Below are 17,321 nucleotides of genomic sequence, written 5' to 3'. Positions count from 1 at the left end.
GGCCCTCTGATTGGTAGATCAGTCATTAAGCCCCTGAGCCATAGCTGCCCCTGCACTTTTAAGAAAGACGAGATAAGTGCTATAGAAATGCAGTCCATTTACCATTAACATGATTGGTCCTTCTTCTCTCAGGCCCTCCATCTGCTCCACGCAACGCTATCTCCAACGTCAACGAGACCAGCGTCTTCCTGGAGTGGTCCGTCCCCATGGAAACGGGTAACAGGAAGGACGTGCGCTACAACATCCTGTGCAGACAGGTCCTGCCAGAGGGGAGGGGCTTGGAAGAATGCGGCCCAAACGTGCGTTTCCTGCCCCGACGCGTCGGCCTGTCAAATACGTCGGTCATGGTGGCCGACCTGCAGTCACACACCAACTACAGCTTCCTGCTGGAGGCCGTCAACGGGGTGTCAGAGCTGGCAAAAGAGCACGCCAAGCAGTATGTGTCACTCAATGTGACAACCAATCAAGCAGGTATGTTGCAAGCGATTTGTCACATATGTCAATACTTGCTTTTTCTTTCCCCCAACCACAGCCTCCCATGAGTTCTCCAATCTGCACCACAGCTGTCCTATTGTAGCAACTGAATTTCACAACAAATATCTCCAACTGACTCTTTTTCTCCTTATTGAGACTTCCACAGACCAACCTGATGTGTCAGATTCCTGGCGCGAATATCTGGGTCTGAGAACAAAGACGCCAGATGATCATATTATAACAGCATTTGTGCAAAACGTCGCTTCTATTATTGTTTTTTTCTTGTGCGCCATCCATGCTGTGAATGAGGGAACATTGCACAGTGGAAAGCTTCTTTGTTTTTGCTTTTGCATCCAGATTTATTATTGAAAAAGCAGCTTGCCCCCCTCGACTAGTCGGTGCATTTCATCAACAAGATTTGCAGGAATCTGGGTTGTAGTGAAAGCGCTTGATTTGCAGGCTGCTGCTGGTGTGTGGGGTGCGTTGTTTGGTAGCAGGTGTCATTCTGCATGCCTATCAAAGTTTAATCAAGCTGATGACATTTTATTTTTAGAATGGGAGGTGTAATCAACTCTGAGCAAAAAAGAAAACTTGAGCTGGTATAATGTGTTGTAGCTGCTGGCAATATGCTGTTATCTGCAAGCCAGAGTGATTTAGAAAATCTGTGTGGCTATAAAGTATAATTGAGCAAGGCACTAAACTCACTACACTAAAGTGAGCAGCACAGTGGCCAAACATAAAGACCACTCTAATATTAGACAATGAAAGACTCCAGCTACTCCCCATAGCTGTAAATATTGGAATGTTTGCAGGCTGGCTGTTTTTAAAATGGAGATAAAAATTCACATGGGCTTTGGGAGACCATTTTCATGTTTACGGGAGTTGTTTTATCTGCTCGTAATGAAATGGTAGCACACGGTGGAATTAAATGAGAAATATACAAGATTAATGCTTTCCTTCCCAAGGCTTCCATCTGTAGAAAAATGTTTCTGAAGGACTGTGTCTGTTCCTGTTTTTTTAACAAATGGTTCATTGGCAGTCAAGTCATAGTAAGGAGTAGTGGGATGGGCAGGCAGATGGTGGTCTGACAGTGGAGGGTACTGCCGGCCCTTTAACTGTGTTGTCATTGTGGCTGTCAGCAGACTGAGTGGATTACACCACCCAACAGCACCCACATTCAGTTTATTAGAGATGCAGCTCGATTAAAGTTATCCAGTCACTGGGCCCAATGGAGATTAGGGATTACAGATTAGATTACACATGGCTGGCAGAGTCACAGACAGGAAAACCGGGCTTCCCTTTGCCATGCCATGCCAGGGCATTTCTTTTTCTGTTGTATTCTAGTGATATATTGGACAGATAGACAAGCTTACATTTGAAAATATAGTCAAAAATATCCCATACATCCAGGAACTGTTGAAAAAAACATCCACATGAATTCCTAAAAACATAAAAGTGCTATCAAGGCCAAAAGAAACATTTGTTCCTAAATATAGTGGAAGAGTAACTGCTCATTAATGTGTAAACAAGTTTTTTTTTTAAAGCCCTGTTTGTAAGGTTAAAAGTTATGAAGCCTCACAAAGGAGGTTAGATTAGATTGATTGTATTCATCCCAAATTGAGAATTGTTTTTGTTATAGCAGCATGTCAACAGGGCATTGCACATATGTTTATAATACAATAAAATATAACGGCAAACCCTCTGACGTTAAATCGGGAAAGCAACGTTTTTGCCATGATTTTATTCCATTTAGTGACCTATAAAGCCATTACAGAATAGTATAGTAGCATGTTTAGCCAACGATTTAAAATCATATTATTTTAACTCTCTTTCGCTGTCCTTTTAATTATGCCTATCAATATGGGCTATCATTTCAAAAATGTTCTTAAGAGACTATAATAGCAATTGATTCAATTGTCTTTTGGGGTAATCATTTTATTTTAGGAAGGGTAAATAAAGCAAATGAAAAAGAAAGATAAATACTTGATTGGATAATAAACCGAAGCATTGGAAGCCTGTTTTAAACAGCTGAGCCAGCAGTGATGTTAGGCTGTTCCAAATGTCGAAAATACAGATTGCAGAACATATGTGCAAACATATGTGCTGACATTCAAATGTTTAGAAGGTTCAGTCGAGTCATTTACACTTAACTCTAAATATTATAAAGTATGTGCTGTTAAAAAAAAAAGAAGGTATTACAACTGTAAGACTGCTAATTTCTCACCTGTGGTGTTACCCATCAGTTCAGTTTCCAGATGGTGTCCAGACTGTTTGAGTAGAAACGTTATATGAATATTCAATTAATGTTTTAATTATTACAATTTCTCAAGTTATTTTATCTGATCCATTGGGACCTCTCCAAGGGTCACAATATAATGTAAATGTAGGGGGACCAGTTGTCCCACTTTTTGACAGTCACCCGTCTAAAACCTGGCTGTTTAGCTATTCATCATAAGCTGTTTCGGATGTTAATCAATCAACAACGGCTCGAAATGTATTTACTAATGAGTGTAGACGGTGGAGGGCGATTCCCAGAAATGTCTTTGTGACATTTACCATAGTTTATTTTTCAATCATGCATGGACTGGAGGTGAATACGATTTAAAGCAACACTGCATGAAACTCACAAGAAATGCCTGGCTCAAGACAAATATTGATCTATGGATACATTCTTACTGAAACCAAAACAGGATTACCAAACACATAAGGTTTTAGCAGCTGAAATAATGAACATTTCCCACTCTGTAATCTTTTCAGACATAGTAAAAAAATACGGACATGTTGGCGATGATTGTTTGTTGTAAAAAAGAATCCACTCAAACCGAATATATTTAAGTATTTTACTATTGTTGCAAACAATAAACCTAGTCAAGCGTTGTCAAAAATACTTATAAGCTAATAGTTTCATTTTTTTTTTTTCATTTTCAGTCTTTATTTCGAACAGATTAAAAAATAACAAATCAAAAATAATAACAAATGTGAAAAACAGAATACCCTATTGTTATAATACAGTATTTATCCACATTCATGGTAATAGTTGTATGTTCAACAAAAAAAACAAATTCTTCATATTAATAATAATAATAATAAATCATATGTGTCCGAAAGGGAGTAGGAGGAAGCAAATGCTTATTACTGTAATTCCCACCCCTTACTTGATCAATGATTGTCCTTTTAAATCATTATGCAAGTTATTCCTACATACATTTACATTTACACATACATATACAATAATTTCTCATCTTCAATCACCTTTCTTCATTCTCATATCTTTCCAAAAAAGTGTTTCTGTACTTCCTTTTAAACTGAATTATGCTTGTGCTTTGTTTTAACTCCTGCTCCAAACCATTCCATAAAATCACCCTTTTTTTTTGGATTGATTATTGATTGATTTGATGATTGTTATACTCATACCAGTTTCAATATCATTTTGTATTTGTAAGGGTTAGATGGACAAACAGCATTGTTCCACATGCGGCTTGTTGGAACCTGGTCACTCTATGTAATGATACACCTGGAAAGATAAAGCATGAAAACTAAATTAATTCATTTTTTTCTAAATGTCCCGAAATATTTATTTTAGTTTTTTACCCCTATAGACCTCCAGAAATATGCAAATGAAACGATCTGATAATGAAAAAGCACTCACTACTCAATGACATACATTCACAAGTAGCAACTTCTTAATATTAAGCAGCACTTACACTACAACACTAAATGTACCTGATATGACTTATGATCATATCAACTTTTGCTCCCATCTTGCTTCAAGTTACTCCTCCCCAAATCCATTATAGTGCCTGGTGAACATATCCAGTGTCATTGACAGATGTTGCTAGAAGTTCTGCTGCACTTTTAACCACCCAGCCATGATTTTGAGGTGTTCACACCCTGAGTGCATTTATAGAAATCACTGTAGCGAGGTTAGGACTTCAACCACCGGGGGTCTTTCCTATCAAATGATTTCGCAAAGTAATCCTAACAATCCTGTTAACAATAATCCCGAAGCATTACTCGTAATGAACAGTTTAACACCCTGCCTCGCCTCTGTGTCACACATGTAATTACCCAATGAGGGCTTTGATGAGCGCTGTAAACATCTGCATTGTGTGACTGTGCTTCTGCGTGTGAGGGTAAAAAGGTTGAAAGAAGATGGAGGGACGGGGGCGGCGGGGGGAACTCAGACAGACGGAGACTGAGAGAAAGAGGATCTGCCGTTTGATGTGTGGGAAGTGTCACATTCCATAAGGGATCCGTGAAGTAGGTGATTTCACAGTGTCCCTGCGAAGCCCTGCTGAATAATAAAGTGTTGGTACTCGTGGAGAGGTGAAAGGAAGGAGGGAAGGACAGAACAACAGGACGGAGGTAGAGTTAGAAACTGAAGAAGTAGTTGGGGAAGTTGTGATAAAAGGTGAGGGAAGAAGCAGTAAAGTAACATGATATAAATATAAGTTTCACAGTTGCTTTGTGTTAGTTCAAAACACACATACTGTAGAGGTGTGGTGTAGCTTGGCAATTTAATAATGGAAGTCATATATTTTGCTCCACTTTGATGTTTTTGTAAACAGAAAACACATTTTTGATAAGGTAGCTCGCTAGCAGCCACTATTAGGTTCATGCATTTATTTAAAGTTGCCCTATTATGCTCATTTTCAGGTTTCATAATTGTATATTTGCCTCTACTGTGACATGTTTCCATATTTTGATGTTCAAAAAGCTCTTTCCTCTTTTCACCCTCTGTCCGTTAGCATTTCATTTATAATGTGTTGGAGCGCGATACTGAAGTGCGAGTGTTACATCGTGATGTCACTATGTCAGGGAAGTAAACAAAGGACTACGATTGAGGAGGGGGAGGGAGTGTGTGGGAGAGAAACTCCCACTTCAGGGAACTTTGGGATTTTAGCCTTTGCAGACCATTTACATGCACTAAAAGCTATAACACACTACAGGAAAGGGAAAAAGCATAATAGGGCCCCTTTAAGAATTCTCCCATTAGTCTCTTTATTTTAGATATGTCGTCGTGCCTTGTGAATAGATCTTTAAAATGAATAAGCTTTATATTGAGAACATACATGAGAAAATGTCAATTCTCAGTGGAAATCAGAAGAACAAAATAATGTACTCTAATTGACCATTAATCGCCAATAATCATGGACAATTCAGTCTTTGCTAGTCAATGATTATTATTTATGTGACAAATGACTTCCTGCGGTAGCTGAGCTCCCTGAGGCCTTTTATTTCTGCCTGTTTGTTTCTCTTGGTGTGCACAGTGTGGGAGCACTGTGTGGTTACTGCACACTAAATGCTCCCATACGTTATGTTTGCTGTTGTTGGCTATTAATCAAATGATTCGTGATACATTACCTTGTGGGAGGTGTACAATAAAAGCAGTGCACAGCCTGGAGCCTTACTTTGGTTTTTAGATATACTGTACAAGTGGTGGGTTTTTTTCTCTTTTAACTGAGATGAATTGAGCATGGAAGTTCTATTGAGTTATTTTAACCATCATTTTGGAAATATATCATCTTTAGAGACATGTGTTTTTTCGAGTCTACAATTGTCCTTTTGAGGTCATTTGTTGTTTTTAAGAAGTTAAACTTTGATACTTTCTCAATAAACTTTAGTAAGTTTGTTTTGGGCGTCTGATTTCTTCATATTGTCAGTGTGGTTCAGCCATTTTTTACTTTGGGTGTGACAGCTCAAATGTGTTTTCTCTCAAACAGGTTGAGAGGAAGACGTTAAAGAAGATAGATGAGACACTTTGTAGCTCAGAGAAGATGTGAAAGGATTGTGTCTTGGAAAGAAGCTGACTGTTGGCCACATAGTCGTTGTGTTCTTCAATTTGACTTTTAACATTCAACGTGTTTTGGTAACTTTCCACTTGCTGATATATTCTTCTGTTAAAAATCCACCTGCTTAAGTTTCAGTATGCTTTTTAAATGCATTATTGAAAATTAAATAGTATAAGGGCAGTGAAGAGATGACGGGAAATGAGGGGAGAAATAAGGAGCGATCATTCAATAAAGTTCATGGTCCACCACTTAAACAGCTATCAATTGGTGATTACAGGACGGAGACCAAGAGGATCATGGGAAATCAGAAATACATACAGGTCTGCGGTTTAATTAGACAACTAACTGATTACTCGATTGATACATTATAATTAGCAGGGAGAACATTGCGTTGTTGGCATCTCAGGTATGGAGATTCCCTGCTTTTGTGTGTTGTATACCATATTACTCACTTTAGATTTTGGACTGACAAAACACACATTCAAAGACATCACATTCGACATTAGATAGACCAAATGATAAATCTCGGAAAAGATCTGAAGATCATCAATGAAAATGATCCGGATTTGCAGCCCTACGACTGTATCAGTTGCTGGCCGATTGTTGGTGGGGGGGCTCGAGGGGGTTGCGGTTTACATTTCCCTTCAGACATGCCCCTGACCCATAGGCCAAAACAGTTTGTCATTGTCCTTTATCTTTCTGTTACAACTTATGAATTCCTGATTGTGAACATTTCTAATGATGTAATGCAATATGTTCAGATGTGAAATCACAGTGTCAATGAATGAAAGTCCCATAAAGTGAGCAGGTAGGTAGTGAGTATAACAACAAATAATATGAGAGTACTTTACAACCCTGATAAAGCTATCTCTTTCTATCCCTGTGTCTCCTATCTCTCTTCCATTCTGTAGCTGTGTCTCTCTTTCTGTCATTCTCCGGGGGTAGTTAAAGGATAATAAAGCCGATGGCTGAAGGTCTGTATTGATTCTGGGGATGCTTCAGACAGATTGTGTTCTGAGAGGCTTATGTTCTGCACGGTGATAACGGTGGCTCTTATCTGAGGCCAGAGTTGTCACACTGCAGGGCTGCACTCCCTTTTTATTTTTAACCTCTCTCAGCATGGCATGGAAGTTTTCAGACAGAACATGGCACCACAAGCATTAGGAGTGAATGTGTGTTCTGTATTACCGTACTGCGGGTGCTCATTAGCAGATGTAGCACGCACGGGAAGTGTTTCAAACAGCGAGTGTGATTCCACTATCTTCGCTGAGGCTAAAATAAAAGTGTTGCTGGGGCGCAGTCGAAACACTTTCGTCATGTCTTCCATTCTTTGTCTCATCTCTCAGATTTTTTCTTTTTTGTCAACCTTCTCGCTTGTCTTCCATTGTCCTCCCCCTCCTTTAGCACCCTTCTGTCTGCTCCATCGCCTCCCGTTCTCTCGCTGCCGCTGCGTTTCTCAGATTCGTCAGGTTTTAAAACACTTGTTTGTTTAGTCTCAGTCGTCAAGTGGTGGCAGTACAAGTTATCACATTGTGAAGCTCCTGTTGACTAAAGCGTTGCGTTGGGTGTTATCTGTGGACGTCGTACGGTAAATGCAAGATTATAGCTGAGAAGAAATGGGCAGAAATGATCTGAAGACCCTTGCTTTTGTTTGTTAATGTGCTTTAAATATATACTTTAGTACAAGTGTCTTCCATGCACAGAAAACAGCACAGTAAAAGTGCATTTAATCAAAAATGATGGTAGCTTCAAACTTGCAACCTAAAAACTTTATTTTTTCAACTTTTTGAAAATAATGTTTTTGAATACAAGACAAAAACATATGCCTTATTTTATGGTATGTCTTAAATCACTAATCTTTTTTTAAACATGAATTGAAGAAATATATAAATAAATATGATAATAATTAAAAACCAACAAATATTAAACTAATACACTTAAAATACATTTAAATTAATAAAATGACTGTTCTTGTGATTTTCTCACAATAAGGAATGGGAATAGGCATGGATTTCTGGAATGTAATTAGAATAAAAAAATATTAAAAGATAAATTAAACAGACTAATCATTCAAGTCATTTTTAGCTTCTCAAATGTCAGGATTTGTGATTTTAACATATCTGTTAGGTACGCTTTTTGGTTTTGAAGACATTCAATCAGGTTCTTGGAAATGTATTGTATTTTTCATTATTTTCTGACATTTACTAGCAGTTAAATCCATTATCTAAAACAAAATATTACTTGCAGCTTGACTTGTTAAAACATAAACACATTTTAGATGTGCAATACCACATACGGTTTGTTTATACGACTCTAAATCCTAAGTGTATAGACCAGATTCCTTATGAACCCTCAAGGCTTTGATTAAATATAGCAGCATGGCGAACTGCATCCATTTTTGGAGGATTTCAACTTAGATGTTGGTGTATTGTTACCCGTTAAGCTGCTGGGAAAGGAAAATAAGCCCTCTTTCATCATCGCACCCTACGTAGCATTTACTGTATACCATTTAAACATTGAGTGTGTGTGTGTGTGTTTGATTCGGTCTCTGGTTTCAGGCTTTTAAGATGTTGCAGATAACACTTCTGTGCGACCATCCACTCAGGATACAGTTACTCTGTTTGTAGCGATGATTTATTCTCTGTGGAGTTCTGCTGAGGCTATTGAAACCCAAACGCTGTTTTGCATTTGCAGTAGAGGCACACACACACACACACACACACACACACACACACACACACACACAATCAGGATATTGCCTGAGGGAGCGTTTTACCCAGTGAAAAGCTCTTTATGTGTCGGAGACTCTCCAACTGTCCCTCTGAGAGATTGGCCCTCAGTTCAGGTTACAAAAAGATGGCTCTGTGATTGATGCAAACAACAGCGCTCACTTGACTTCAGACTTTTCGTAATAACATCTTACAATGAAAATGGAAACTTTGCAAAGACCCAAAAGCGAACAATAAGTACTCTAACATGTCTTAAAATCTGGATATTGCCAATATTTGTCCTGTAAAAAGGCGTGTGGCAGATGTGTGGAGTCGTAGCTGACTTCATGGGCTCCTCTGCCAGCCTCGACTGAATAGCCTGATATAAAGGGATGGTTTAATTAGGCACAGGTGCACCTTGTTGCCAGATTGCAGACATTTCTTTGGAGGCGAAGCTGCTTTGGATCCAGAAATAATCTCAGTTGTTGAGTCGCAGCTCAATGGACTGCGCCAAATAACCTCGGAGGAACTTCGGTAACTAACAAACATGAATTCCAAAGAAGAAACTCTGGGGGAAATATGTTGTTTTCTTCACCTAACTTGACAGAAACATAAAAGACACATGTACATCACATCATGTGACATAGTGAGCCCCCTTCTTCCCCACAGTCATTTTCCATCTTTCTTTTGCGATTTTCTTCTTTGATCATCAGTTTAATATTTCATAATGTACAACAACCACAGAAAGAGTTACAATTAGCTCTGCGCTTGTAAACATGAAAGCATGAGGAGTCCCTAAAATAAGTTTTTCTTCTAGATGCTGATGGTACCCTACATATTTCATAAGCATTTCTATTGTTTTAATCGCTATTCATTGCAATTGTATGTTAGATATGTTATACATTGGAATAGAATAATGCACTACAAATACATTTTGGTGCCTGAAGTTGTATTATGTCTCGTGTGTGTGCAGCGCCGTCCCCGGTGAGCGTGGTGAGGAAAGGTGTGACGGGGAAGAGCAGCATCGCCATTTCTTGGGCGGAGCCTGACCGCCCCAACGGCATCATCCTGGAGTATGAGATCAAGTATTTTGAAAAGGTAAACAACAGTTTACTATATATAATATATTATTATATGTTCGTATAAGAAGTTGCTCTGGTCTCAGGCTCACGTTCTCATATTCTCAAGTCTCTAGGTTTTGTATGCACTCTTAAGCTTAGTTTATTTAATATACAGTAAACCAAGCTGGAAGTATGCCAATCCAGCTTTATAATTTTCCTTTTGGGAAACTTTTAACTACCACGTAAAATAAATCCATACAATAAATGCTGCATATAAAATATATATAAATGTGATTAAGATTTAAAGTACTTTTTCATTTGGTGAAAATGGTCAATGCTATGTTCCACATGCAGTACCACACAACAACTGTGTACTCAGTTGTGCATGAAGAAGATATCTGGTTGAAAGTTAGTTAAATAAAGGTTATAAGACTCCACTCTTGAATGGATGTATGCTTATATCAACCCTGTGCTCCACAATTCAAAAACGTTATATATTTTCAGAAACGTATTGATTAAGATGAATTCAATTGGCCCTCAGAGATACATCTGAATAAACATTGAATTCATTTTTATTTTACAGACTCTTTCATGTGGCAGAGAAAAGGAACACTCGGATTAAGCTCTCTTCTTTAAAACTAAGACTTAGGCAGAGACGGCAATGTGATGCTTCTATTCAGGTCATTGTTCCTGTGCCCTTCCTCTTGTCTCTCTTTAGTCCTCCGATGTCTTCTTTCCTGGGAAGGTCAGAATACATGTATACAGGGGATCAGAGCAGAGAGAGCAGAGCAGGGTTTGTGGTCAGTGGTTAGCTAATGGCTTCTGGCTAATGGAGGGGCATTTAGCTTCGTTTAAACCTGATGCGGTTACAGTCGTGAAATTGATCCTTACACACATGCAACCACACACACACACACACACACACACACACACACACACACACACACACACACATACACACACACACACACACACACACACACACACACACACACACACTCACATACTACAGGTTGTTTAGACATACAAATGTGTGGGAGAAAAAGGGGAAATTGTGCCTATCATAAGAAAAATGTGCAAAATCTGAAACAAAAAAACATTCTAAAATCTACAAATATGTTACAAAAGTGAATGTATTATAATAACTTCTCCACCTTTCTTCTACAGGAGCAGGACTCCAGTTATACCATTATAAAATCCAAGGAGACTGAGATGGTGGTGGAAGGCCTGAAGCCCTCTTCAGCCTACATCTTCCAGGTCAAACATGGGTTAAAAAATGTTTTTTTAAAAGGAATTGATTAATAGTTAACATTGTGCAGAACAAAAGCCCTTTAGTGTAGTCTGAGAGGAGAAGTTATGAATAAGAAATTAGAAAGACATGTTTAAATCAATGTCATGTATAACCAGTCGTGGAATATAAATAAGCATACTTCCAAGTATTGTTTTTAAGCACAATTACATGTTTGACTTTATGTTCCTTTATACTCTTGCTTATATTCACTATTCAAGACAACAGAAACATATATGTAGTATTTCCCCTTTCCTTTAGTGTATTGTATATGTTTCTCTGCGTGTCAAAGGTACATTTTCAAACATTAAAGTATTTAAACATGTCATAGTCAAATAAAATAAATGCAAATATTAACCTGAACATTTGCATAATATGGCCCTTTAAACATATTTTGCTCATCATATTTCTATACCTTCAATATTTTAGAGTTCTTTTAAACCATGGTATTTCTACTTTTATATTAGATTTGAGTTCTTTGTTCCTCCCTGTGGGTAAAACATTTGAATATACAGTATATAAAACTATGGTGTTATTATATGTGTTGCATTACAGGTGAGAGCCAGGACCTCGGCAGGCTACGGCGCATTTAGCCGACGTTTTGAATTCCAGACCAGCCCTTACTGTGAGTACACCTCAGAGAGAGAGCCTGAGCGTATCATTTCAACTTGTACACGACTCCTATAGACTTTCTGGAGGCTGCACCAACAACAGATCCCAGGTGTGCTTTTGTGTGTTTGTACTATTTGTGTCTTATCCCACCTCTTCTCTTTGGCAGTAACTGCAACCAGTGAGCGTGCTCAAGCCTCGATCGTAGCGGTGGCCATCACGTTGGCTCTGGTCCTGCTGGCGGTGGTCGCTGGATTCCTGCTAAGTGGACGGTAGGACATAAATACACACCAGAACGAACATAGACACAACCTGGGAAGCATGATATCCAATCTCTGTGCAGGTGTAAGACAACATTTTACCTAGATGAGACATCATGAAATCCTCGAGAAATTGCCATCGAAGATACTTTGTTTTTAGCACAAGCCTCAAATGTTGACATAATATATAATTATAGTAGGGTGATGCGTGGAGTTTCTTGAAAGACCTACAATCTTTGAGCAGATACAATATTTGAGCAGATAAGGGGGTCTTTACATAGCGAAACCCTAATTTCTTTGTTCTATATATTAATTTGTCCTTCGTCAGAGGCCATCCCTTTGTCCTAATCTGACCTCTTGATGACTAACAAAATGACCAGATGTCAAATCTCCTTTGTGACCCAGATATTTCTGTGTTGAAAAGCAGCATTATGGGATTAAACGCAATGGTTTGAGGCCTGTGTGTAAGAGGTTAGGATTAAGTTTGGCTTTTTTAGGTTGTGGCTTCAGGGTTAATGCTTGATTTGTGAATCAGGAGGTCCTGAATCACAGAGGAACAAAGCACACAATGCATGAATCCACAGTGCCTTGAGTACATTTAACAATGCCTTAGTGCTGGCTGTTGAGACTTAACATAACTGTCATCACAAACAAGCAAAAAGCATTATTTATTTACATGTGTTTATTAATCAGAGCATTCACAATAATCATGTGAAATCAGCAAGTTTGTATCTGTCTCACTTCTGTGTGTAGATTGCTACAACGGGGGGGAAATGGAAATACCCAGGCTTGCTAAAAAACAGTGGGATATTCTGTCTTTCTTTCTGTCCAACAAGCTCTTTGACTAATTTACCTAATTACGCTATACTAATTTTACCATTTTACAACGCTAACACCTTCTAATTGCAAGAGGTGCCAGATTCACGCAAATAAGTGTAGCTTTCAAATTGCTCCATACATTACACTCTGCGTTCATGTTGTATTTGCATGCCTCCAGATTAATACAACATTCAATTAACCTCGTCTTGTAATTGTTACAAGCATATTTTAATATGATATGACAAGATTCCTTCCTTCCTTCCAGATCTAACTCAGCTAATCTACTTATTTCAAATATACTGACAAAACACTTAATAAAACAAACCAACTCTGCCAACATTTACAGTTGGCCAACTTTACAATGTTTCAGATGTATTTTGAGCTTCTTGCAGCATTTTTTTATTGGCAACGTTTTATTTATTTTTTATTTATGTGTTGATAATTCTTAATTCTCATGTGTTTTGGCACATTTCTTGTCATTTTTTAAACTGCAGCACATTTCTCCTAATGGAAGTGTTTTGGGCCTTTGAAACACGTTTTCACCTGTCGGCCACCGTAGAAATGCAAAATATGTATATTAGAAACGCATGCAAAGAACGCAATCACTCTGTAGTTTTGAGAAGACAGTCAAACTATTTTCGTCAGATGAAATCCTTTGTCTCTAAATAAAGTCCCTAAATTCAATGTACTATTTAACTTTTTAGCCTGAATATTCTGCTTAACAGCATTATCTGTGATATGTAAGTTAATTACGAGATATATGCCTGAATGCCTTTAGTGAACCATAACTAACAAAGCTAAAGGCACTTTTAAAAAACTCAGGGTGATTGGTGAACATCCTGCCGTCTCCCCATTCATTAATTTGTAATATTGATCCTCAACCCATCTATACATGGGGCTGATCATTCACTTTTTTCACCCATGCTTACACTTCAATTTGAACTCTTCCCCTTTAACTCTTAGGTCATCATTTTAGTAATTTATTTCATACTGTATTCGATGATTTATTCATATGCTGGTGAATATATTTGACAGAATGATCAGATGGATGGACAGTGGAGGATCTGGTGAGGATTAAAAAAGGAAATCGGAAATACCCAGTGGTGGTTTTGGTTTAGCCGAAACAGGGGATGAGGATCGCTCTAGTTTTCGTGTGGGGGAGGAGACATGGAGGAATGCCAGATTTTCCATTGATTTGGAACACAAGCACCACAACCCCCCTCCAACCACTGTATCCCCCCCTGCCCGACCCTCCAGACTCCACCCGCATGCATAGACATCCAGCACACATACGCGCAGAAGCATCGTACGCATGGGTTAACGCACACACATAGGAAGTAGGAGGGGTCTGGCTGGGCATGAGTGTTATCAAACCCCTTGGCTCAACAGATCCACCAAACTAAACTCCCCCCCCCAGGCATACACACATCCAGACTCCCCTCCCCCAGACTATACAGCTGCCCACACCAAACCCCTCTAGCCAAGCTGGGCTATCCTACAGAGAGTCTGGATGGCAAAGTGTGTGTGTGTGTGTGTGTGTGTGTGTGTGTGTGTGTGTGTGTGTGTGTGTGTGTGTGTGTGTGTGTGTGTGTGTGTGTGTGTGTGTGTGTGTGTGTGTGTGTGTGTGTGTGTGTGTGTGTGTGTGTGTGTGTGTGTGTGTGTGTGTGTGTGTGTGTGTGTGTGTGTGTGTGTGTGTGTGTGTGTGTGTGTGTGTGTGTGTGTGTGTGTGTGTGTGTGTGTGTGTGTGTGTGTGTGTGTGTGTGTGTGTGTGTGTGTGTGTGTGTGTGTGTGTGTGTGTGTGTGTGTGTGTGTGTGTGTGTGTGTGTGTGTGTGTGTGTGTGTGTGTGTGTGTGTGTGTGTGTGTGTGTGTGTGTGTGTGTGTGTGTGTGTGATTATCTTTCGATCCCGTTTGAATTGTGCCACGAATTACACATGGTGTTTGTCAATTTAAAAGATAATTTTGCAAGTCAAAAAATATAAAAATGTGCCGTAAAGCTGTGAAGTAACACATTTTGTTGTGTGTTCTCCCGTCTCGCACCAACACCAAGCACATTTCACTTCTTCCTTTCAGAATGAAGCGAAAAATATTAAAAGAGGTGAAAATCACTACAAGTCTGGGCATGTTGAGAACTGTACATACACACAAGGGGAGTTAGTTGGTTCCGTAAGAGCCATCATGCGGGACCGGGATTATGGGATTTGTAGTCTTTCTAGTTGCGTATTGTTCATAGTCTTATATTTCAACAGTGTTACGACAAACTGTGACTTTTTTGACATGGAAATAATTCTTTAAGACAGACAGACAAACATCATTATGTGTAATTCATGGCACAATTCAAACGGGATCAAAAGATAATCTTTCTCTCCCCATTGACTTCAATACATAATTTTTCCGAAATAAGGTCCCATGGGGCGGAAGTAGATGGGCGTGACTTCGCCTCTCTATAAAGACATGGGCATCAGAGAGAATGATATCATGGATGCAGACAACGTTTATTTAATTTCTCTTAATGTTGCTCTTTCCTTTGGTGCTTCCTCCTCTGCAAAGTGGTCAGAGTTGATCTGTTGACAAGGCTTTTGTTAGAAAATGCTTTTTTATAAACTGCACTCCTTTGCTAATATCTAAAAGGCTGGTGGTGTTCAGTATTTTCAGCAACCTACGAGGAAATTAAATGCTTAGTTTGCACTTGGATCCAAATATGATTTTGCCATGTGCTAGCTTTTTATTGTCTGGGTCATTTGTGGTGCCTTTACTGGGATCTCTGCCTGTTGATGTTTCTTCCCTCTCACTGAAAATGTAACTATATGCTCCCTAGAATGTAAGGCAATATTTTGTGTTTTTTCATACTATAAATGTGGTAATTTGTGTGAGAAAAATTACATCTCTGGCTTTCAACAGCAGGTCAATGTAATGAAGTGTTCTCGTTTGTTGTTGGTGATTTGCAATTCAAACAAACGTAATTGTAGGATCCTCTGCAAAGACAAAACACTAAAGTGCCGTAAAATTACCTATATTAATTCATATAACACCTTTTGTTCAAACTTGATTAACAACGTGCTTTAACAAAACTACTATACAACAATATGATGATTATAGAGTAGTTAGAGAGGGTAGATACAGATTATAATGTGTCAGGTGATTAATAAAATGCCAAAACAAACATGTATGTTTTAGGACTTTTGTTTTTTAAACTATCCACAGATTTGTTATGCCATTTGCTCCTTTTGACAGGCTATTCCAACACTACCTCCCTATATGTCTTTGTCCTCGCCCTTGGAATAATACAAAATGTGTTGTTGGAGGACCTGAGTGATCTGGGGTTAGCATACATTTAGAGCTTGTAATCCGTTAAAGGATCGTAAAATCTATTCTCAAATTGGCAGGCAATCAATTAAGAGATGATGTAACACCCACATGTTGATATGCATTGAACTAGGTTATCATTAGGGCTAATGGGATTGGGTGATGAGGAGAGGTAAAGTTGTGTATCATAGTCATAGCTAGTAAAATGTTACTGTGTTTGCCCTTGATATTTCCCAGTGGAAGCATATAAAGACTAAACCTCACACGTCCCAGGATAGAGCCTTGAGGAACCCTACACATTACGCTAGTGTCAGTCAAAGAGTTGTAACTAAGGGCGACAGAATAATCTATAGTTTTGACATACAAATGTTTTTGACATTGATTGATGTACTTGTGTGTTCTGCCTCTCAGGCGATGTGGCTACAGCAAAGCAAAGCAGGATCCCGAAGAGGAGAAAATGCACTTCCATAATGGTCACAGTAAGTGTGTGTGTGTGTGTGTGTGTGTGTGTGTGTGTGTGTGTGTGTGTGTGTGTGTGTGTGTGTGTGTGTGTGTGTGTGTGTGTGTGTGTGTGTGTGTGTGTGTGTGTGTGTGTGTGTGTGTGTGTGTGTGTGTGTGTGTGTGTGTGTGTGTGTGTGTGTGTGTGTGTGTGTGTGTGTGTGTGTGTGTGTGTGTGTGTGTGTGTGTGTGTGTGTGTGTGTGTGTGTGTGTGTGTGTGTGTGTGTGTGTGTGTGTGTGTGTGTGTGTGTGTGTGTGTGTGTGTGTGTGTGTGTGTGTGTGTGTGTGTGTGTGGCTTGTTGGCGGGTGGGCAAGTTCATCCTGAGTTTCCACAACAGGTCATGTACAGTAGAGGGTTCAGACAGCGGTCATGTCTGTAGTACTTTGTTTCATCCCTGTCGGCCTACACACGTGTTTGTGTTCAGTTGATAGTGTTTTGCACTCGGAGCTATTCTTTAAATGACACAGCTACAGGTCAGACCAATGGCAGCCATGTTGGCAGAGGAAA

The 17,321-nt window shown here is 39.1% G+C and overlaps 1 protein-coding gene across 1 annotated transcript in view; it reads left to right on the top strand.

The window, feature by feature from the left end:
- Nucleotides 1-17,321, top strand: part of LOC117456107 (ephrin type-A receptor 5) — a 69,934-nt gene that overhangs the window by 32,037 nt on the left and 20,576 nt on the right. The window contains exons 5-10 of the mRNA XM_034095848.1: nt 133-471; nt 9,948-10,072; nt 11,203-11,292; nt 11,879-11,948; nt 12,102-12,204; nt 16,727-16,794. Coding sequence (XP_033951739.1) covers nt 133-471; nt 9,948-10,072; nt 11,203-11,292; nt 11,879-11,948; nt 12,102-12,204; nt 16,727-16,794 — 795 coding nt within the window. The remainder of the gene's footprint in view (nt 1-132; nt 472-9,947; nt 10,073-11,202; nt 11,293-11,878; nt 11,949-12,101; nt 12,205-16,726; nt 16,795-17,321) is intronic.

This window comes from Pseudochaenichthys georgianus, chromosome 12, assembly GCF_902827115.2.
Source record: "Pseudochaenichthys georgianus chromosome 12, fPseGeo1.2, whole genome shotgun sequence".
NCBI lineage: Eukaryota > Metazoa > Chordata > Actinopteri > Perciformes > Channichthyidae > Pseudochaenichthys > Pseudochaenichthys georgianus.
The sequence above is the reverse complement of the archived record's forward strand: the minus strand, read 5'-3'. Positions and strand labels throughout refer to the sequence as shown.